At 50.5% G+C, this 23,198-nt stretch overlaps 1 protein-coding gene across 1 annotated transcript; it reads right to left on the bottom strand.

Moving 5' to 3' along the window:
* Nucleotides 1-3,820: 3,820 nt before the first annotated feature.
* TFAP2C (transcription factor AP-2 gamma) lies at nucleotides 3,821-12,657 on the bottom strand. Its single transcript, XM_054274640.1, has 7 exons — nucleotides 12,582-12,657; nucleotides 10,955-11,431; nucleotides 10,704-10,755; nucleotides 9,093-9,315; nucleotides 7,825-7,943; nucleotides 6,434-6,575; nucleotides 3,821-4,483 (listed from the first exon to the last, which is right to left on the bottom strand). The coding sequence occupies exons 1-7, from the start codon at nucleotides 12,627-12,629 to the stop codon at nucleotides 4,198-4,200; spliced, it is 1,347 nt and encodes a 448-aa protein (XP_054130615.1). The 5' UTR covers nucleotides 12,630-12,657; the 3' UTR covers nucleotides 3,821-4,197.
* Nucleotides 12,658-23,198: the final 10,541 nt, after the last annotated feature.

Below are 23,198 nucleotides of genomic sequence, written 5' to 3'. Positions count from 1 at the left end.
TCCAAACCATAATTAGGCCAAAATATCTACAAGGATGTACATAAACACTCCATGCAGGAAAATAACAGAGGAAAAAGGGCTGCAACAAAGCACAGCCAGCTACCACAGCAAGGCAGCCCCATTTCAGGCTGCATTTCTGGGTTTGTTCATATTGCAAAATTCTGAAGGGACAGGCGGCAGGGCTGCAGCCAAGAGTCATGGAGAAACAATAAATAACAGTGGAATAAGTGGAGGGCAAATTAAAACTGAGTCGGGAATAAAGTGAACTGAAATCAGTTTCTAAATTAAGACAAAACTTCTATTTTTATTTAATATTTTACTGGTTTCTCATCATTATTTCTCTCTGAAGCTGCAAACAACAGGGAAAAAAGTTGCTTTTTGAACTGAAAGCAGCAATGCCGTGAAGTCGCACAGTTTGGTGAGGTGGACTCTTGGTTAACCCTAATTTGCAATTAATGCTGTGTGGTAATCAGGGCTCTCTCAGGTGATGCCCTGGGTGCCACAGGGGGAAGGAAGGAAGCAGCTCCATGGATCCACCCAGGCCAGAGATGGATGAAATATTTTCTTTATTTTCTTTTTCCACAAGGCAATGTTTTACTGAGCGACATAAATTCGACTATTTTATGGTTAGGTATCAAATTTTTGTAGGAGGGCAGCACTTTAATAATTTTTACTTTTAAACCCCTGATAGTTTAAAGCTTTTCCTTCACATTATGACCAAACCTCTTCTTTAAATGGGAGATGGGCAAAGATTGGGCAGAGTGATGTGAATGGTCCATTTTCAAAGGAAAATGAAAAATGGAATTTCTGAAGAGCCTTACACTAGAACTTCTCTATCTTTTAGCCAGCTCAGGAATAATCAGTGTAAAAACAGTAAAAACATGAAATTTTGAGGATCAGGAAGAAGCACATGCCTTCTTGAGTGCACGTATCCCTTAAGATTAATAACTTTGGGTGAGACAAGCTAAAATGTCCTTTTCAGGGGATGGAACAGAAGACTTTGCTGTTGTTTCATGGTGCTGGCACAGCTTAGAAGGTGGTTGGGCTTCAAAAGAATATCCCAGTTGAAAATTAAGAGTAAAGAAAAGCTGTAAGGTAATGGAAACTCCACATTTCCAGTGTCCCACATATATGAATAGAACCCCAGTCAGTACATTAGACAATTGACTGGCTTTGCTTGAATGCACGCAGGAATAAATGGAAACATCCTTATTTCCTATCCCAAGGGGCAATTATTTCACTGCCTGGTTTTGTGCATTAATAAAAAAAAATTTAAAAAAAAAGAAAAAAAAAGAAAAAAAAAAAAGAAAGCAAGATTTCATTGTCTGGTAGCTCAAATATCTTTTCCTATATATGCTGGGTAAGCAGCCCAGCAACAGAAAGAGGGAAAAAAAAAAAGGGGAAAAAAAGAGGGAAAAAAAAAGAGGGAAAAAAAAGGAGGGGAAAAAAAGAGGGGAAAAAAAGAGGAAAAAAAAAGAGGAAAAAAAAAGAGGAGAAAAAAAGAGGAGAAAAAAAGAGGAAAGAAAAAGAAAAAAAAGGAAAAAAAGAGGGAAAAAAAGAGGAAAAAAAAAGAGGAAAAAAAAAAGAGAGGAAAAAAGGCACAGAACTGTGGCATTGCATTCTCTAAACAAGCTCTCACCGTACCCAGCAGATTTCTGTGCATAAATATATAAACTCCACAAAAATACCCTTCAGGAGGGCAGCTTGTTTGTGTTTTTCAGGAGTTCTGTTAGTCATCATGTGTCCTGGCTGTGCCTGTGCCTACAGATGGTCCAAAATGCTCATTTCTGAAACGCTACAATGAGTCTCACAAATGCAAAGGCTGGAATTTCACACCTCCTTAGGAGGGAAGGGGACTGGATTGCCACTCCAACCCAGCTTTTCCTCCCACTTCAGCACCGACAGGCACTCGAGGCTTTGTGCTTCCCTCTCCTTTCTTCTCCCTGCGCACCTCCAGTGGATTTCCTGTGTCCTTTAAAGGGAAAATGAGAACGTAAAAACGGTTTATAAGCAAGGTGATCAGAAATGGTACATTTTGCCTCTTTTACACACCTCTGGAAGAAGCAGTGCCGTGATGGGGCCTGGATTCTCACTGACAGCCCAGTGCCACCTTCCTCAAGGGCTGAGCAGCTCTGGCAGGGCCAAGGACACACACTAAAACCCAATTTAGGTTCCTTTTTCAGAAAGCACTGGAAAAATCAAACGAAATTTCTCTTCAGGAAGGTTTGTTCCACTGTTTTGCATCTGATACACCAAAAATTCCAGCTCCTGCCTCACTCCCATGGCACAAAACACTTTGAGAACTTCCTGCAAACCCTAAACTTCCTCAAATCAGCAAAATTCGGCCAAAACTGGATGGGAGACCTCTCAAATCCCACACCCCATTTTTTTGTGAATATTTGGACACAGATTATTGCAATGCAGGCAGACTGAGCAGGAGACAAAGCTGGTGGGATTGGTTTTTATGGAGAGGCAGCCTCGCAGGGTTTGTGTTTGAGCTGCCTGGTTAAACAGGCAAGATCATGACATCTTTAAAAGGGAGGGGAAAAAAAAAAAGAAAAAGATTCTTGGAGATACATAACGTGTTTAATTGAAACCATTAGTTTTACTGGCAAACAGCTTCATCTTTCTGTTCTGTTAATCCGAACAAAGTGCTGCAATTATGACTCAATACATAATGTCCTCTAGTGCTACTCATGTGCCCCACATTCCCCCAGCAGAGAAAGAAAACAGAGCTGCTCTCAGTTAACAAAACATTCCATGCTTCTAGCCAGAATACTTTTATTATATGGTTATCATATACATCAGAATTATAGTGGGAACATTTACAAATATGTGAAGATAGCTCAGAACCTCCGTTATTCACATACACACTAACTCACACACTCAGGTTTGTTTTTTTTTTGCATGTCTACTCAGTTATCAGGTGAATGATGCACAAAATTATTGCTTTGTGAACAAACACCTCAGATTAAAATCTAATCTTCAGTGGCAAGAATCGAGATTAAAAAAAAAAAAGTCTTAAATACCCTGTATAACATACCTGTGCATAAACCTAAAGATATGTTTAGCTTACCCATTACCTTTGAAATACTTACCAAAATTAAAATTTGAAACCCATTTATAAAAAAAAGTATTAAAAAGTTCACCATTATTTACAAATCCGATTAAATTACACATAAATAAATATTTACATTCAACACACTGCTTCCCTTAATACACATAAAGCCTCCCTGGAAGTATTTTTTGGCCTTAGTAGGCAAAAAAAATTAAAAAAAAAAGTTATGTGCCTATTCTTTCAAGTTTCCCCCCCAGATTTAAAAACAAGACAATATAAATATGTGAATAAAGCTGCAATATCCTTAGACACAGAAAGTGAATTTTCTAAAAGTATTTTCATTTTGAACTAGTCCTCATTAAAAAAATACCAAGATAATATAAACTGCAGCCAACATTGCTGCAGCTTTTAAAAGCCTGAATATTTCTGTAAAAAATTAGCATGTCAAATGCCATCTGAAGTCTAGTAGGATTTTAGTACTCTGTGTTAATCTGAAAATAAAGGAAAAAAAAAAAGTAAAAGAGAACAAAAAAAAAAGAAAATAAAGAAACTAAACGGATTTAAAAAAACAACCCCACAGAATAATCTTACTATTTTCAGGTGTTTATAAAAAAGATTTTAATGTACATAAATCTCTATACCACTGCTTAATACTGTTTTATTGTTACTGTTGTGTTTTGAGAGAATGAACCCTGAAATTGTATCAGAGAGCAGAACAGGCTTCCATCTAAAATCTGTCTCTTAAAAACTACACATGAAGCTGGTCAGCCACGAGATACTGAGATGTAGAAAAGGAATCTAAATAAATCTCTGTGGATAATTCCATCAACCCCCCCTTTATAGCACCACTGTAACAGCAAAGGATTCAATACACTTGTCCCGAGTACTCATCTCCAGGCAATTGCTCCACACAACAGGGATACTGCAGCTTTTAGCAACACTTGTGTCCCACGGATCCAGCAGGAGTGAAGAAGATCCTGAATGATTTTTATTTTCCTCCCCTTTTTCCCCTTGTTTCGTAAAAAAAAAAAAAAAACCAAAAACAAAAAATAAAAAATAAAACCACCCAAATCTCTATGTTCCCCCTGGCAAGAAGATGAGAGTCTGTGCAGGAGGAAGGGCAGAGTCTGGTTTTCCTCTCACTTCCTGTGCTTGTCCATTTTGTCGATGGTTTTGTTGGTCTCTGCGGGGCTCTGGTCGCCAGCGTTCATGTAGGATTTGTCTGCTATTTTTAACGCCTCGTTTAGGTAGTTCTGCACGGATGTCATGGCAGCGCAGATGGCAGCGCTCCCAAAGCCGTGTGTGATCAGGCTGAAATGAGTCAAACAGCCCTGGATGCCAGGGTCCAAGATGGGGCTGGGCCGCGTGTTTCCGAGGGGGGTTCTGTCCTGAGTGAGGAGGTCTGTGAATTCCTTACAGATCTGCCTGCAACACACAAGGGGCTCACGCTTTACACCGCGGAAACAAACCCAAATAAATACGTGAACGAAGCTGCAATATCCTTAGACACAGAGAGTGAATCACAAATAAACTGAAATAACAAAGAGATCACAAATAAACTGAAATAACAAAGAGATCTGCATCGAACGTTCGGCATTTGTGGCGGGAACTAGGAGAAATGCAGCGTCTAAATTTAACACACAAAAAAAACCAATTAGCATCGCGTTCAAACTGGATTGGATTTCCAGGTTTTGGTTTATTAGCACCACTTCCTGACGAACCTTCTGCTGCATCCCCATCACAAAAACACTCTGCAAAATAAACTCTGCACCTCTGGTGCCTGCCTGGCTCTGCATCGTTTGCTGCAGATTTGGGGTGGGAATTCAGTGCTGGTTCCTCTGAGAACTTTCCCAGCTGGAGCAGCTGAAGAGGAGATTTAATTTAGTTGCGTATATTCCATGTATATGCAGGGAGGCCGAGGCCCTGATCCTGCAAACACTCACACATATGCCCGGCAAAACATGAGTGCTTAATAATGCTCCAGCATATGTTGTTTGCTGCTTGTAAATCTGTCCCCTTGAAGGGATTTCACAGGAGCTGAGCAATCTTAACAGAATCATCACTTTATCAGAATTTCTCAATCACAAACATCTTCCAGGGGATTTTTATGAGTGCCAGTAACAATGCCAATAAGGAAAATACTCAAGGGCAGGAGGAGTGCTCGGGAAAAATTAGCACAATGTTTAAACTATAGGCAAGGGAGACTAGATTTCTAGATTTGTAAATTTTTGAGAGAGATACTATTGTAACAAAAAAATCTTTTTTAAAAGAAGGCTGAATGGATTCAACACCAGGAGTGTGTTTTGCACTCCTGATGTGAGCACAAAGCCAGGGCACCTTTCTCAGCAGTTCAGGCAGGTTTTTCTCAGCCCCTCTGCAGAATGAGGGTGCTGCCAAAAGCAGGGAATTCCATCCACCCCAGACCAGAAACCACCCCAGAGCAGAACAAACCAAAGCTCTGCCAAACCTGAGCCTGGGAGAGGAGCTCAGCAAGGGAAAGGGGAAAAGGTGAGCTCTACAAACACCAGTTTTAGATAAGCTTAACTCAGCCCAGGGACCTGCTCAGGACAGGGTTTCTCACAGGCACGAGGGTCTGCAGCACAGCCAGAACAAAGCTCCCTCCTTCCCCAGGCCTGTGACAGGGATTTATTGGAGCACAGGGACTTTCCACACCTCCAAAGGATGCTTCCAGTGAACTACAAACATCTCCAGCCATAACAGGGAGAAAGGGACTCTCCAGCAGCTCCTGAGTGCCACGGGAAGCCAGGAGCTGCCAAAGGGAGCACAGAGGGGCTGAGCTTCCCCTGCTCCACTCCTGGCCCTGCCACACCTAGGGACACCTTGTCCTTAAGGTCCCTTTGTCCTTAGGGTCACCTTTTCCTTAAGGTCCCTTTGTCCTTAGGGTCACCTTGTCCTTAGGGCTCTCCTGGTTTAGGATTTTTCCTGAAGCTTTCACTGCATTTGAACAGAACTGGTCCGAACTACTTTAGTTACCTACAGAACTGTTACCCTTATTATTGCTTCAGACTAAAATAAAACTGCTGCAAGAGACACCTTTTCCTTAGGGTCACCTTTTCCTTAGGGCTGTCCTGGTGTAGCATTTTTCCTGAAGTTTTTACTGCAGCTGAACAGAACTGGTCCAAACTGCTTTAGTTACCTACAGGATTGTTACCCCTTATTATTGGTTGAGACTGAAATAAAACTGCTGCCACAGCTGAATTCAAACCAAAACCAAATAAAAAGAATTGCTTCATCTTCCTAATTAAAATTACACACAAAAATCCGCCAAGCTGTCCCCCAGTCGCAGACAGTCAGAGTCAGACAAAAACACGTTCAAAAAGGGGAGAAGAAATAAAATCCAAGCTGGAAGCTTACTTTGCAGCAAGCAGCATGTTCTTCCTGTTTGCCATCTCGTTGCGGCCCATGTGTGGTCTGGTTAAATACTCAGCCACTGCTTTGGAAGGAAATTCTGTCTCACACACGTAGCCAAAGTCACGAGCAAGATGCACAGCTTCACCTGGGGGGGTGAAAGGGAGGGCTTGGTAAATGCTAAAATATCATTTATTGTAAGGAATGCAGGGACGTTAAGGGAAAAGGGAAAAACATTGTGGATTTCGGAAGTGTATTTCTGTTTTGGAAAGCAGCACCATTCTGTCACTTGCTACGATATTTTAATTGATGGATCTGTTTCTTTGTAAGTTTGTATCGAGAAAAAAGAAATTTACAGGGTGACTGCTACAAAAAAGAATTCTCTTGCTTTAGTACTAGAAAGAAAAGTTCCTGCCTCTATCCAGAATAACTGCACAGCAAAGGACTCAATTCAGTCAAGATTAAATTGTCCACTGATATTTTTAAATATCTGCCAAATAAATCTCACACTATAATAAAAGTTTTCAGTTTAGTATGCTTTTGAAATATTTTTTCATAAGAATTTTCAGACAGAAAACCAAACTGCAAGGTGTATAACCAGGTCACTTTTTTTTCATTAAAACAACTAAAATAAAAGATTGGTGCGATCAGTGCAATGTGCATGTGCACACACATCAGCTCTCCAAAACTCCCAAGCAAAGCTTTTAAAAGCAACTTGCTGCATTATAAACAGCAGGAAGGTATTGTTAGATCATTTTTCACTCTTCCCATTTCAGTTGCTGCCTGTATTCCTATTAAACTGTGCCACTACCAGGAGCTGCTTGGAACAGGAACACCAAATGTAAACCACACACACACACACGTTTATACACACATTTATACACACCCTTCAGGTCAGCCTCACTGACAGAGGGTCCACAGAGCATGGCCCACATTAAAGGGGCTCCAGTTTCCTAGCAGGAAGCCCAAAGCTATAAATCTCACTTTATAAGCTTGTTTATTAGCAAAGCTTCTGAGGACACCGCTGAGGTGGGGCAGGGCTGCACTCAGCTGCCCCAGAGTCCCCGGGTTTCCCAACAAGAAACCAAACCCAGCAATGCCACGAGTTTCACCCCTTTTGAAACCCAAAACATCCCTCGGGAGACAGAGTGGGCAAAGGTGCCCCATCATCCTGGCCGGCAGGAATTCTGCATCCCTGCAGTTCGGCTGGGTTTGGATGAGAGAGCAGCACAGCCCCTCCTTGGGTGCTGCAACATCCCCACCACGCTCACTTCAAAACAAACAAAAACCCCCATATTCATTTCAGGGACTTTCTAACCTTCCCATGCTTTGTCCAGAGGATAAAAGCTGTGCACAAGGGGAGAAAGTTTATTTGTAAGACACACTCGGGGACTGACCTTCCACCAAAGATGTCAATAGTGTCACATTTGCAGCTTTCCTTCTGCCAGCAGGAAGATTCAAGCCAATTTTATCCAGTTTCTCCCTTAATGATCTGCCACCATTTTTAGATTTGGCTCTGTAATTAAAGAGGAAAAAAAATTGGCCTTATTTATCTTCAGGGAACGCTTCTTTTTAAGATGAGAAATTCCAGTTACTGACATTCAATAGGGTTCTACTGGGGTGGGGAGCAGATAAAAAACAGGCTCTTTTCAAGTGACCTACTTTTTAAATGCTCTACTCCAATCCAGCCAGGATGAAACACAGCAGGTCAAAATCAAAATATTTCAAAGTGCACCACTGAAACCAACAGTTGTAGAACGATCACAAGCCAAATTAAGTGTATGCAGAAAAGGATGCGGAAAATGTCCTTGTAATGATTAATCAGGACCACGCGATTTAATAAAAAAAATAATTCCACAGGGTTTTGAGAATCAGAGACAGTTCCACGTGCTGGTTTTGAGACAAAACCCTCAGCTCTAAACAGAGAATGAGAATCGCTGTCAGAGCTGTTAATAGCACTTCTCCAGAGGCAGCAGAAGTGCAAAGAAGTTTTTATTTCCAAAGCCTATTAGGATTCAGCGTCGTTGTTGGGCTGCTGAAAAAAATCAGGAGCTGCCTGAGAGGCTCTGTGGCTGTGCTGGTGTGGCTGTGCTGCTCACACACAGCAAAACAGGGAAAATACAAACACGAGCAGAGGGGTGAGAGGCTGGCAGGGCAGGGAGGCTCCATCCAACCTTCCACACACAGCAAAACAAGGAAAATACAAATACAGACAGGGCACAGGGGGAGGCTGGCAGGGCAGGGATGCTCCATCCTACCTTCCACACACAGCAAAACAAGGAAAATACAAATACAGACAGGGCACAGGGGGAGGCTGGCAGGGCAGGGATGCTCCATCCTACCTTCCACACACAGCAAAACAAGGAAAATAAAAATACAGACAGGGCACAGGGGGAGGCTGGCAGGGCAGGCAGGGTCCATCCAACCTTCCACACAGGCAAAACAAGGAAAATACAAATACAAATAGAGCACAGGAGGAGGCTGGCAGGGCAGGGGGGGTCCATCCTACTTTCCACACACAGTAAAACAAGAAAAATACAAATACAAACAGGGCACGGGGGGGAGGCTGGCAGGGCAGGCAGGGTCCATCCAACCTTCCACACAATACAAACACAAACAGGGCATGGGGGGGGGAGGCTGTCAGGGCAGGGAGGGTGCGTCCTACCTTCGCAGGACTCCTCCTAGCAGGGAGGCATTGAGACACTCCGGGGGCGAGAGCCGCCTCTGCACCTCTGCCACCGTCACTTTGTACTTGGACGTGGAGCTGAGCAGGGACAGGCGGCCCGGCACGGAGCAGAACACCTCGTTGGGGTTGATCACCACCCCGAGCAAGCCATCCTTCTGGCAGGGCAGGCTCAGAGCGCTGTTCTTCGTTAGGGAGATGGGACCTGAGGGTGGAGGAGGGAAAACAGAGATTTTTATAAAAGGGGAAATTAAATAGAGAGTGGCAAGTGCGTTTTTTTCTACAAAAACAAACCGGGAGAGAAGATTTTGTTTGGGGTTAAATGCTCACGTCACTGTCCCCATTCCCAACATCCATCCACCCAAATGGCCCCAAAACTATTCCTGGCCAGCTGGATTTTGCCACCGGATTGCCGAACACAGCCAAGAATGCTGCTCAAGGCACACAAACCCCACACCAGCAGGCTGCAAGGTAGCAAAGTCGCGCTCACAAAAACTCCACGATGCCAACACACTCCAAATTAGCATCCTCCAGCTACTGCCAAAACTCTTCCCGAGCCAGGGCAGGGAGAAACCTCCCGGCTCCTGCTGGGCTTCATCTTCCACCTCGCACACGCAGATTTGAGAAACCGCCCTTGGAATTTAATCCCAAACAAATTCCTACCAGAGAGCAGCACAACAGGGAGGGACGCAGCCCAGGGGAGAACCGAAAGTAAAGGAGCTGCTCCTCGTTAGGAGCTTCAGCCTTTGGGTGAGGAGGGACAACAAAGGCTTTGGAAGGAGCAAACCGCAGATCCGGCTTTTCCATCCCCTCGCGAATCCGCCCGGTTCTGCTGCTGAAAGGGTTAAAGAGCCGAGGTCGGCCCCACTCCCGGAGGGGGAAGATTTGTCAGTGGTGCATCTGACAGCAAAATTATTCTCCCATGAGCTAAAGGCAGCAATCAGCGCTCTGACACACACTTCTGCTTTTCCTCAGTTAGGTATTTGTTTGAAGTCTTCAGAGGAAACTTCTGATTTTTTTTTTTCAAGCACAAATTTGTTTAAAAACAAAACCAAGGAAAAAAAAACCTAAATTACTGTAAATTGAGTCAATACGTCTTCCTCCTTCCTCAAAACCTCGGCTACAAACCAATTTCGATTAAGATAAAGCCAAACAGTCTTCTGCCAGTGAACTCGGTATTTTCTCAGGTCTTGTAAAGAGGTTAAAAAAAATTGGGGGAAAAAAAAAAAACTATCTTCGAGTGCTATCAGCAACAAAAAAATTTTAAACCAACAAACAAAAGAAAAGCCCCGTGTCACTTTACACACACGTACTTCAGGAAAGATTAAAATCGGTTCAAGGTCCTGGTTCCGATTAAAGCCACAGCACAAGAGCACACGAGGGGGGACAGTCGTGTCTCACACTCCAGGGCAGTTTGTCCCTCGGACAGCATCAGAAAAATCCAGCGACAAAGAGTGGAATAAAAACTCCTCCGCCCTCCCGATCCCAAAGGATCGTTCTTTATAAAAATAACAGGGCGTCACTTCACCGGCGCGTCATGAAACTTTTAACTATTGGCAAGGGAAAGTAAAACTGCGGTGCCACCTTACTGACCTTTTCTAATGACTGTCTGGTCATGCATTAGTAAGTGTTGATCTTCCACATTCTGGAAAGAGAAAGGGAGAGAAAGTTTCGCACCTGGAAGAGCCGAGAGGGTTTAGGGAAACCCATTCCCTCCCCGCGCACCCGCACCCCGAGGGGCGAAGGGGACAAAACGCGGATTTCTCTGCACGGACGGGGATGGGATGTGCGGGAGGACACGGCGCCTGCCCCGCTTTGCCGAGGGGGCTCCGGGCTCTCCTTACCTGCACCTCCTCCATCTGGTGGGCCATGTCGTGCAGGCCCAGGTTGTCGGCCAGCGCCGAGGCGTCCAGGCCGTGCCCGTGGGGCAGCAGCAGCTCGGAGCGGCGGAAAGTGTCGCGGCGGCTGCCGGCGGAGCCGCTCTCCAGCGCCGAGAGGTGCGGCACCAGCCCGGGGCGCCCGTGCGGGGCCAGCGCCGCCGCCTCCTGGCTCTGCCGGTTCGGCCAAGCGCTCTGCTGCTGGCTGGGCGGCGGCGGCGGCGGCTGGTGCAGCGGGTTGATGGAGAAGGGGTCCCCGAGGTGCGAGTAGGGGTCGCTGGACTGCGAGTAAGGCAGCGGCTGGTAGGGCGGGGGGAAGTAGGGCGGCTGGAAGTCGGAGGCGCCCGAGTGCGAGAGCGGCGGGGCCGGGCTGTACAGGTGCTGGCTGACGGCGGAGAGGTGCGGCAGCCGCGGGTTCCCGTTGCTGCTGCCATCGTGCCGGTCCTGGAAAGCACACAGGGGCGGGGGACAGCGCGGTGGCCGTCAGCAGGGTCAGGGGACGCGGCGGCCGCGGGTGGTGGCGCTTGGGAAGGAGAGAGGAGAGAGGAGAGCGAGAGCCGCCCCGCTGCTGCCCAGAGTTTGGGGTTTTTAAGGCGCTTCGCGGAAGGAATCGGCCCCGCTCCCAGGGAGGAGGTTACAAAGCAGGTCTCGCTGCTGCTCTCCTCATCGCAACTACACCAGAGCAACCCTTCTCCCGCTTGTGCGAGTCAGCAGGGGAATCATTAAAATCACAAAAATTCAAATCGGAGGCGCAGCCGCGTTTCCGCCGCGCTGCCTCGGCGGGGCCAGGGGGGCTCGGAGCGATGGGGACCCCCGGCCCTGCCATCCTCCACACCCCGAGGGGCGCCCGGGCCGGGGCTGCCGGCTCTGCCCGCCGGGAGGGAGCGCGGTGCTGCCTCCAGCCGTGCCATCGCCGCTCCTGCCCCATTTCCAATCCCAGCGCTCAGAGCTGAAATGTCTACATTGAGCTGATCCAGGGATTTAGCAGCTTCTGGCTTCACGGTCATTAAAATAACAGGGCTAGTTAATAAGAGGTGAATGGGGTCCCAATGGAGCGTGAAGCGGGCGCTGCGGCTAATCTGTAGGAGCCGAGCAGGCGGAGCCGGGGGGGCACAGACGAGTTCGGAGAGATCAAAACCCGGGAGCACCTCGAGGCGGGTGGGAGCTGCTCGCGGGGAGGAAAAACGTGGGAAGGAAGGAAGGAAGGGCTCGCCCTGCCCGGCTCAGCAGCTGCTACCTGCCGGCCCCTCCGCATCCCTGCGGTGCGCTCCGCTCCCACAGTCCCCCGGCTCCGGGGTGCGGGAACTGCTCCATGCGGGATGCGAGCCCGGTTCTCCCAGCTGGGACCCATTCAATTCAAGAGTTCAAAAGACTCGGTAAAGAAAAATAGAAAAATATAAAAATGCGAAAATAAAAATTCGCACCTCCAAAGGAAAAAGGAAAAAAGCCAAGCGGGCTGTTGGGGCAGGGAGCGCTGCCGCTCCGGCGGGGAGGCGGCGGGACTGGCAGCGAGGGGGCCGGGGGCGGCGGAGCCCCGCGCTGCCCCGGCTGCACCCCCGTCCCCCGGCGGCCACCCCTCCGCGCAGCCTCTCACCTCGCAGTCCTCTTCGTACTTGACATTATCTGCTAGTTTCCACAACATGGCGTCCAGCGTCCGGACCAGGTGCGCGGTGCCGCGGACAGAACAGCTCGGCCCCCGCCACGGGCGGTAAATCCACGCCGGCGCTGGGCGAGAGCAGCGGCGCCCCGGACGGAGCTCAGTTGGCAGGCATGAAGGCAGCGGACGGACTAACCCTCCGCGCTGCTCGTGGTCACTCGGGCTTCTTTTCCCTGCCCAGACGCCCTTAATGGCAATAGGATTATCCTAACTCCTCCCCAGGGATGGCTCGGGCGCCGCGGCCGCCAGCCACTCAGGAGGGAGCGCGCAGCCCCAAGCCACTCCTTCCGCGGCCGCGCAGGGCGGGCGGGCAGCGCGGAGCCCGCGCCCCTCCGCGCCTGCGGGCCGGGGGCGCTGCCGTGGGGAGCGACGGGGGCACGCGTGGGCACCCCGGGCTGGCCGCGGCTCCCCCGCTCTGCGCGGATTTGGGGCGCAGAGCCGTGTTTTCCCCGCTCCCCCACGCGGGTATGGGCTCTGCTGAACCCCGCACTGCGCCGCCCCCACGGCCGGCCGTGGTTTTGGGTGAAATAAACTCGGGAAAAAGTCCTGGCAGCGAAAGCGAGAAAGTCCGAGCGCAGCCGAGGTTTCAATTTGCATAATTGTCAAGAGTTTGAATTACTGATTACAACTTGTAAGCTACCAATGTTTAAGGTGTAATTTACTTAATGATCCGACAAGGTTATTGCAGTGGTGTCGAAGCCCCAGTAGGTAAAGCAGCCCTGATTCAGCGTCCCCGATCCGGGGCTCTGTGAATTTTGCAACTGGTTCCTTGCATCTCTTCTTTTTACTTTAATTTTTTTACTTTTTTTTTTTTTTTAACGAAAATCCCGTCTGTCTAATCTTTTCGCGCAAACTCGGGGCTGGGGAAGCAGGTGGGAGGTGAGACAGGCATTTTCGGACGCCGTGAGCACACTTTCATCTAAGCTTAGAAAATACTTCCCTGCCAAATTGCTACCTTTCTGCAGGCATTTGATCTATGCAGTTATGTGTGTCAGACAAAATGAACATCGTTTTCAAAAGCAACGACTTCTCCCAGCGTTTTAAGGTGCATCCGGATCGCTGCTCATTTCCATGAGAGGAGCAAGTGTTTGTTTATTGTGGCAGAGACAAAAGCTGACCCTGGGCAGTGCTGGCTGCGGAGATCTCGGCTATCAGAGCCGGGGACGAGCCCGAGAGCTGCTATTAAAGGCCCGAGATAGACCCACGTCTCCAGATTTAACCAGCTCACACTTCACTCACTTTCCCCCCCTTAAAGATCAGCGAAGAAAAATAACAAGAGCGTTAATTAAAATAAAAAAAAAATCCAAACACCACAAAGCCCTCCATCAGACTAAATGAATGATCTAAAAATAAACGCGAGGAGGACGGGGGTGCTGGAAGTAACTGTTGGAGGTGTTATCTGCCTTATCTAGCACGCAGGTGCTGATTTGCAGCAGTTGCATTAAGCCCGTCATCATCAGCGACTCCACATTATCATTTTTGGTGGAGTCTCTATTTATTTTTATTTTTTTTAACGACGGTGTTTTTCTTCCAGGGATGTTTCTTTGAAATGCAGTTCGCGACGATTATTAGCGAGTGTGCTTGCGCTGCTCCTGGCGTCATTAAGACTAGGAATCTAAATAATAAAATACAGGGGGAGCTTGAAGTTCATTTGTATTAAAGGGACAAGATGGATTTAGAAAGAAACGAGGAAGGGAACCGTCGAGCCTCCCTGGTTTGGGATCAGCTCTTCTTCCTTCCAAAGGGGAATTGTAACAACGTTGGTTATTTTTATTATAACCTCGGAAGGCAGATTTTCTTTCTGCTCAGAAATGTCACACTGAGAAACGAACATGATTTTATCATTCTTTGGGATTATACACCTTCGTTTTGGCGGCCAAACTCACAAAGATGAATTCGCGTTATTTATTGTGTATCTAGGAATAATATTCATAAATAGAAGCGTGGAAGAGGATGCGGGACGTCTAAAAAATTACCTAAACAAGGCGACCGAAATAAACACTTGGCTTCCTAAACAGCAAGCCAAGAGAGCAGAGAGGAGGCTGAACACGACCGAGTTTGAGAGAAACTTTCCCGTACACCCACTTGCTCCTCGTTGTGCGCTCGCAGCCGCTGCCGGGGGCCGAGGGGAGCTCGAGGGGAAAAGGGAAGGGAAAAGAAGGGAAGGAAGGCAGGGAGCGAGGGGAAGGCAGGGCAGGGGCGGGCACGGGTGCCCGGCAGGCGATGGATGCGGGCCCTGCCCAGGGATGCTGTGGTGCGGGCACACGGCAGCTCAGCTGCTCCGCTCCTCTCTGCGGGCTCGGGGAGGGTTGAGGCTCTTGGAGCCGCTCCCTCTGGGCACAGCGGCGTTCCCAGCCCGGTGTCATTCCCGGCACTGTGGCGTTCCCGGCCCGGTGCCATTCCCGGCCCGGTCCCGTTCCCAGCCCGGTGCCGTTCCCGGCCCGGTGTCATTCCCGGCCCGATCCCGTTCCCTGCCCGGTGCCGTTCCCGGCCCGGTGCCGTTCCCTGCCCGGTGCCGTTCCCAGCCCGGTGGCATTCCCTGCCCGGTGCCGTTCCCAGCCCGGTGCCGTTCCCAGCCCGGTGGCATTCCCTGCCCGGTGCCGTTCCCAGCCCGGTGCCGTTCCCGGCCCGATCCCGTTCCGCAGCGCTCCGCGCCTCGCTCAGAGCCCGGGTCGGTCCCCGCGGAGTCGCAGCCGTGCCCGGCCACACGCTCCGCTCCCAGCGCGCTCCGGGGATGTGTGATGTGTGCGATGCTGCTGCACGGACACCGAACCGCCCCGGACACGCCTCTGAAACATGGGCAGAGCGCGGTCCGACCCGCAGCCGGGCGGGGAGGTGGGTGCTGACAGGTGGCGGCTTTTATTTACTTATTAAAAAATAATAATAAATAAGTATTTTAAAACTGGTGCTCTAACTCCGGGAATATCCCCTGATTCCGGGCAGAAGAGGTGCCTTGCTCCGTGGGGGATGAGTTCCCTTTCTGACGAGGCTGCAGTTTCCCATGGGGAGCACGGAGCACCTCCGGGCGTGAACGCGCTTCGGGAGGGGAGCCAGAGCCCACTGCTGCGCCTCTGTCACACGCTGTAGTTTTCCTATTTGGCAGCAATTAAAAGAGAGCGTGGGGATGCTAATTAGTTACATCCTTCTTCCTCTAAAAAAATTATTTAAACACACACATATCTGTATTGTTAATGAGGCTGCAGCAACCTGTCCGGATTGTCGCCTGGGCTCCTGCCGAGCTGCACAAAGGCGGGGGCTGCCCCGGGACACTGCGCGGGTTGGGGCGCAGATCGGGGTGTCCCCCCGAGGGGCAGGACCTCCGCCCGCAGCCCAGGGCCGGAGCAGCTCCCGGGGGGCTCAGGGGGACCCCGGCACCGGGGCCGCGGTACGAACGTGCCAGGGGATGCTCCGTAGCACAGCCATGGCCAGCCGGCCCCGCGGAGGGAGCATCCCCACCGCACCCCGTCCCAATGTCCTCCCGTCCCCAGCCCAGGCACCGAGACCCAGCCCGGCCGGATCGCCCCGCCGAGCACAGCCCGCACGTTCTCAAGCTTTTCCCCCGCTATTCCGCCGTTTCTCCTCCCTTCGGGGCACTCCGGGGATGCGGGGGGAGTGTCTGAGCATCCCTGGAATCCCTGCCTGCCGGGAGCCTCTCCTCGCCCTGGCCGTGCCCCCCCGGCCGCAGAGCCCCGGGCAGCTCCCCCGAGGCTGCCGCGGCCGGGAATGGCAGCCCGGGGGCTCCGGGCACCTGCCCCGCTGCCAGCTGTGCCCAAGGGCAGCCTGGACCGGGCTCGGAGCGAGCTGGGCTGGCGGGAGGGGTCCCTGCCCAGGGCACGGGGCTGGAGCTGCACCGTCTGTCAGGTCCCTCCCAGCCCAAACCACTCTGCGATTCTGCGATTCCGTGATTCTGTCATTCTGTCATTCTGTCATTCTGCGATTCCGTGATTCTGCGATTCCGTGATTCCGTGATTCTGCGATTCTGCAATTCTCCGATTCTGTGAATCTGTGATTCTGCGATTCTGCGATTCTGTGATTCTGTGATTCTGTGATTCCATAATTCCGTGATTCCGTGACTCCGTGATTCTGTGATTCCGTGATTCTGTGATTCTGTGATTCTGTGATTCTGCGATTCTGTGATTCTGTCATTCTGTCATTCTGTCACTCTGTCATTCTGTGATTCCACACCGGTGTGGGAAGCGCATTCTGCACCATCAGGGCTCTGAGAGGGCTGGGCCCCCCAAAAGTGAAGGTGATGGGGAGTGGAGAGGGGCTGCACTGCAGGAATGAACCCCTGCCCAGCTCCCAGCCTCAGCTTCCAGCCCTCACCTCTGCAGGAAGCAATAAGTGCCCACACTTTCTTCATTTCCCCCAACCTATTAATTTCCTTAATAAACACCATCCCAGCTGTGTTTTCCTCCTGCTCCCTCCCTCTGGAGCTGGAGCAGCAGAGTCCCCTGGCCATGGTGTGCCCTGAGCCTGCAGCCCAGAGGGTGTTGGGCAATTCCTGGGCAGCAGGGACAGGCTCTGGCACCAGGCACTGCTGGGCCCAGGGTGAGATGCTCCCTGGCATGTGGCAGAGGCTCTGCAGCCATGTGCAGCTGCCTGGGGCTCCTGCAGAGGAGTTCCTCTGGCTTTTGTGCACCAGGAGTTCTGTCAGGCTGGGTGGTTTGAGGCAGGAGATGGGTACCTGGCAGAGAGAGGGTTCCCAGGAGCCTGCCTGCAGCCACAGCAGGGCACAGGGCACAGGAACAGCCAGATCCCAGCCTGGCCCTGTCCCTGAGGCCGGACATGACCACAGATGTGACAGCAGCTGCATTTACCCTGCTCTGCTCATTCACAAAACAAGGATGGCAATCCCAGCAGTGGCCAGAGCTGGATTCAGCTCTGGTGGAAGCAGGAGAGGAGTGGGAGCTGTGGTCCCTGATCCCATCTCTGCCCAATGACCCCAAGGTGCCTCCTCAGGGCTCTGATCCTTCCATTCTGGAGAGATGCTCTGATTTTTTTAAATTCCCCCCTTTTTCTGTCCACCAGGAGCTGTTAGCCAGTGTTGCTCCAAAGGCTGTCATTGCTGGACTCTGTGTAACCAAATCCAGCTCCCCTTGCAGGGAACAGGCTCAAAATAAAAGATAAAAAACCCCAAACAGCCAAAACACCACAATACTAAAAGTAAAATCAGGATTCTTAGGCTGTAAGTAAAAAGATAAACAGGCTCTTGGCTCAATAGACGCAATTAATATTGTAAAAAATAAAGGTTGGTGATGATGTTTCATGCAAACAGTGGCTGGGGCACAATGCTGATGTTTGGGGAAGGTTCCTTTGTGGACAGAGATGGGCACCAGGTACAAAGGGTCCTTTCCATCCCTGCCTTTGAGGGCTCCTGCAGCCCATGCACTGTCAGAGTATCAACCAAGTGTGTAAAATATCTTTTTTAAAACACTCATTCTCCATGTACATCCACAGATACACACAGACATGAGAGGAAAATTGCCCAAACACCTCCCAAGGTGACTTTGGGCACAATATAAAGCAGAGATGCAGACAGTCCCTGTGCAGGAGGGAAGGAATTTCCAGAGCAGTTCCCTCATTTCTTGTTACCTTTCACTGCTCAGGGGTGATGAAATGAGTGAACTGACCTTGATGCCAGGACAATGGGTCATGTGAGTTGAAGCTGAGTATTTTCCCTGCAGGCAATTTAGGTAAAGAAAACATATTCAGTTACTCTCTGACTTCCATGGTCCAGTTTCTTGAAAATTCCTAATCCCTCTAAATAGTAATTTTTTTTCCCTGGAGCTCTCCATCTAACTCAGCTGCACAAAATCTGAACTGCATCACAAATGGGGGACAAGCTCTCTCAAGTTGATTTTGGTCACTCTAGCCAACACATGCAGGGGCTGAATGGTTCTTTAACAGATTTATTTTTTCCATGTAAAATGATTTGTGACAATTCCTGTACACTAGTGCTGCAGAGGCACAGAGGGGATACTCCAAGGCGAAAGAATTCCCACTGGTTTGAAGGCTCTTGTCCACGTCCAGGTGATTTCATGGAGGTGGGGCTGCAGAGGGACACAGGTTTGGGGTGTCCAGGTGATTCTTCTTCTATTAAAACCCCACAAAACGGAGGCAAGATGGCTCAGGGTGATTCAGTTCCAATGTGAATTCAGGCAGCACTTCAGGCATCTGCATTTCTGGGCTTCAGGAGTCACAGTCTAGATACCACCAGGCAACACAGCACAAGCAGCTTTAAATCTCTTTAAATCTCCTCCTCCTACGAAAATCCAACACTGGAAAGCCCTAAGTCAGTATAAATTCACTGTACCAATGGAAATGCATTGAAAATGAAGCTGGCAGTGACTTGCAGCAGTTTAATGCTGTGTGAGATGTCTTTTGCCCACACCATTGCAGCCTGACCTGGTCTGTCACCCTGTCCCCAAAACCAATCCACAGAAGCTCCAAAGCTGACCCCAGCCCTGTGCTTTGAGTGACTCGGCAGGAAGGCAGCCCTGGGTCCAAATTTGGATTGTTAGGGGAGCTGGGTGTCCAGAGAGCTGGGATTAGCAATGCTGGGAGCCTTGGAGAGCAGCTGAGGGAAGGAAGGAAGCCTCGGGGGATGTGGGAAGAGCTGCTCTGGGACACGGGGAGCTGTGCTTTGGAATGAGAGGGAATTCGGAGGGCAGGGAAGGCGGATCTTGCACTGAGAGCTGCACTGGTGTGAGGTGGATGGTGCCTTTGAGAGCCAGCCCTGGTGCTGAGACAGGAACCAGGTCACCACTTCCTTGTGGTGCTGCATTAGAATGGAAAACAATCACAGCAGCGAAACAAAACCAGCTCAGCCCCAGGGATGCAAACGCAGCGGCAGACACGGCTCCAAGCAGGTCAGGCTGCACCCATGCAAATGCTGGGGCAGCCCAGAGCTCAGCCAGGCAGCCAGGAGGGTACAGGGGGGCTCAGGGTCACCCCAGCCCAGCCAGGGTGCTGGGGAGCCTGGCACAGAGTCCCTGGGATGGGATGGATGGGAAGGGATGGGATGGGATGGGATGGGGTGGGATGGGATGGGATGGATGGGATGGGATGGATGGGATGGGGTGGGATGGGATGGATGGGATGGGGTGGGATGGGATGGGATGGGGTGGGATGGGATGGGATGGGATGGGGTGGGATGGGATGGGATGGGATGGATGGGATGGGGTGGGATGGGATGGGATGAATGGGATGGGGTGGGATGGGGTGGGATGGGATGGGATGGGGTGGGATGGGATGGGATGGGATGGATGGTTCTCCCTGTGCCCTTGGGGAGCTGTGCCAGCAGAGCAGAGTGATAAAGGCTGCTCTGCCCTGTGCAGACACAGAACAGCCCAGATGAAGTGCTCGTCCTTCAGTGGGGCTCAGCCTGGCTGCCTCCTGCCAAAGGAATCCTTACTCCTTCTGCCGGGCTGGGCTGGGAGCTGCTCACAGAACTGGCACTGAGCTGGGCACCAGGGCTGCTCCCTGCTCCCAAATCCCTACTGTGCTCCCTGCTGGGGACAGGGACCAGAGGCTGTTCCCTGTTCCCGAATCACAGTCACCTCCTCTGCCCAGACATCAATAAACAGGGAAACAGGGCCCTGTGTGAGGGTCCTCCAGGGCACCAGCAATGCCCAGGCTCCCTGTCCATGCCCAGGGACATGGGCTCCATGCCCTGTGCCTGTGGCTCATTCCAGCACAGCCAGCCAAACCTCTCTGAGCCCACAGTGTCTTCTGGAGCCCAAACCTTAATAACACAGGGGTGTGGATGGTCACAGGGAGGCTTCCCAGTGCATGGAGGGAGGGATGAGTTCACTCTCTGCTGCCACAGCTTTTGCCCAGTGCTGGTTTCCTGGGATGATGAGCGGGAGAGCCCCACGCTGTTGATTGTGTGTATAAAACTGCACAAACTGGAAAGGAAAGAGTTTGAGCACTCTCCTTTTGACATCCTGAGCCCTCCCTCCCTAAAACCCCCCCTCAGGATCTCAGGAGAGCGTGCTGTGCCCATGGTCAGTGGTGAGGATCCTGTCTGCACACAAGCAGGGGAGGAGAACCCACATCTCCGGCAGCCCCAGAGTGAGAACGCGCCACGCTCTGCCTGCCCTCAGCAGCCCTGCACTACCCACACACGCGGGAGCACCACCAGCACTCCTGGGCTGAGCTGTTTCCTCGTTTAGAGCAGGGCAGCAGGAAGCAGGCACACCTAAAGCATTTCTACGAGCGGCAAACCTGCAGCTCACCCCGAGCTGCCCAGAGCTGAGCCGGGAGCTGCGGAGGCCTGGATGCGCTGGGACACCCAGGGGCTGTGTCAGTGCCTCTGGAGCTGTGTCAGCTCCCTCTGAGCAGTGTCTGGAGGCCTCCCCAGCCCTGGCACACCCAGCCAGCCCTGAGCAGCCCAGGCACAGCCCTGGCCCTGCAGATGTGCCCACAGCACCTTGCCCAGCGATGCTGACTCCCAGCGCGGCCTCATCCCCTCCCCGGGACATGGAAAACTCTGGGTGGAGGCTGTGACATCCCCAGTGAATGCTGGAAACAGAAAAGGAGGGCTTGCAAGCACTCTGGAATGGAGATCCCATCAAAGGAAATGCAATGGAAGGAGAAAAAATTGGGAAATTTTGTGACTACAAGAAAATGAACCGCGATTACGTGAGGTGCACGCAAAGGATCAAAATATGCCACAACTAACCTCAGAGATGGTGCAAAAACAGGGGAAAAAGTCGAGGAGGAAGAAAAAAAAATCAAGGACACAACTTTGAGGGGAAGATATGAGGGACATGGCATGGATACTTAAAAAAAAAAATAAATTAAAACAATCTTGGCCAAAGTGAAAACCATCAAAAGGCATGGGATGCCATCAAGTGCAGGGACATGCACCAAAGCTTGCCCAATTGAAATTGCAAGATTTCATTTCCCTTCCCGAGAGGAAATTTCATTTTTCTTCCTTTCGGGAAGGGAAATGAAATGCTGGAATGGGCAGGAGGAGGCTCTGGGCAGGCTCCCCACACACACCAGGCTGGGACAGCCCTGCAGGCTGCAGTCCCAGCACAGCCTCTCCCTGCACCATGCAATTGCTGCTCCTTGTAATTTTCCCCGAGCTGGTGCCATTGCAAATGCCATCCTTATCTCCCTAAGTACAGATCCTCTCCCCAGCCGTGTCACACAGCAATTTGTTACATAAGCTCATTAAGTTTTTTAATATATCTATGTTAATAGGCACATAAATATGGAAATCTTAATTTCAGGCCTGTCTCTGAAAAGCATTAGCTGGGAAACTGGTCTGAGGAAAAGCAAACAGGGCCCAGGGACAGCCAGGGATTTATCCAGGGCTTGGTGGATGGAGCAGGAGATGTTCTCCATCACCTGTGACCCTCCAAAAGCTCATTCTCAACAGAGACCCTGCAGTTGCTTTGTGTTCCTCCCACCCTCAGCAATGCTGCAGTGGCAGGCTGGATTTATCTCTATGATTTTTCTCTCTCATCACCGGGGCACTATTAGCACAAATAAAAGGACTCTGGCTCTCCAAAGCAAACAGAGACGTTGGCTGCAGCCCAGGGATCCCCAGTGAACAACTGCAACCTGCAGAGTGCACTTACAGTGGCTCAGCAGAATCCCATCCACCATTTACAGTAGTAAATACTATTTCAGGTGTATTCCTGTTTGGCTCCACACCTTTAATTTGGTGATTTAACACGGGAGAACATTTCCACACCTCGTGATCCTTCCCTGCAAGGATCCTGGCAGGACAGGAGCTCTCAGGCCAGGCTGTGCTCTCTGCATTCATCCCACAGCCCCTGGGACATCCACCAAGCACTCAGAGCCTGCAGATGAAGCTCACTTTAATTAGTGACACGGATTTGCTGCCCCAGAGTGACTCCCTCAATGCCAGGAGATGCCAAACCCTGTCTGGAGGCACCAAGGGCCAGATGAGCCATTCCCTGCCCACCTGCAGCAGGGACTGGGGGATTTCTCTTTTTCTCTTTTTGAGCTCCCCCAGCAGCAGGACCCAGCTCCTGGGTCACTCCATGCATTTTCTGCTGGATCAGTGATGGAAGTGGCTCCAGAGGGCTCCCATGGGCACCAGGCACCCATCGGGGCAGTTTCTGCTTTGCTTTTCCTGGACATTAAATTCACTTCCCTCTCCCACCACTCTCCCTGCCAGGCAGAGATAGAGCCCATTCCCAGGCACTGTATTTGGGAAAATATAAATATAAATTTCCTCGTGGCACAGCTGGGATGGAGGCACCTCTCCTGGGCCTGGCCATGGCCTCAGCTGGAAACAGAAATGCTGGAAACACAAAAGAAGGGCTTACAAACACTCCGGAATGGAGTTCTCATCAAAGGAAATGCAATAGAAGGGAAAAAAAAAAAAAAGAAAATTGGGAAATTTTGTGACTCCAAGGAAATTTTGTGACTGCGCGGTTTCCCAGGGAAATGGTGCCGAGTGCTCCGCAGCCCCCAGCCCTGCAGAGGGCACCCGGTGTCATTGTCACGTTTGTGAAATATTGCTAATTAATAATGACCAATGGGAAGGGCATTTCCCGGCTGGTAACTGCA

Source organism: Melozone crissalis, unplaced genomic scaffold, assembly GCF_028551555.1.
Source record: "Melozone crissalis strain CALT ecotype California unplaced genomic scaffold, PUWL_Pcris_2 ptg000017l_1, whole genome shotgun sequence".
Taxonomy (NCBI): domain Eukaryota; kingdom Metazoa; phylum Chordata; class Aves; order Passeriformes; family Passerellidae; genus Melozone; species Melozone crissalis.
Note: the sequence above shows the minus strand (reverse complement) of the source record. Positions and strands in the feature narration are given on the sequence as shown.

Bases quoted from the DNA above. Each gene is read 5' to 3' on its own strand.
- TFAP2C (XM_054274640.1), bottom strand. From the start codon at position 12,629: ATGTTGTGGAAACTAGCAGATAATGTCAAGTACGAAGAGGACTGCGAG. The intron at 6,576-7,824 runs GTCAGTCCCCGA...TCACCCCCCCAG, and splicing joins ATTGACATCTTTGGTGGAAG to GTGAAGCTGTGCATCTTGCT. The intron at 4,484-6,433 runs GTAAGCTTCCAG...TGTGTGTTGCAG, and splicing joins AACATGCTGCTTGCTGCAAA to GCAGATCTGTAAGGAATTCA.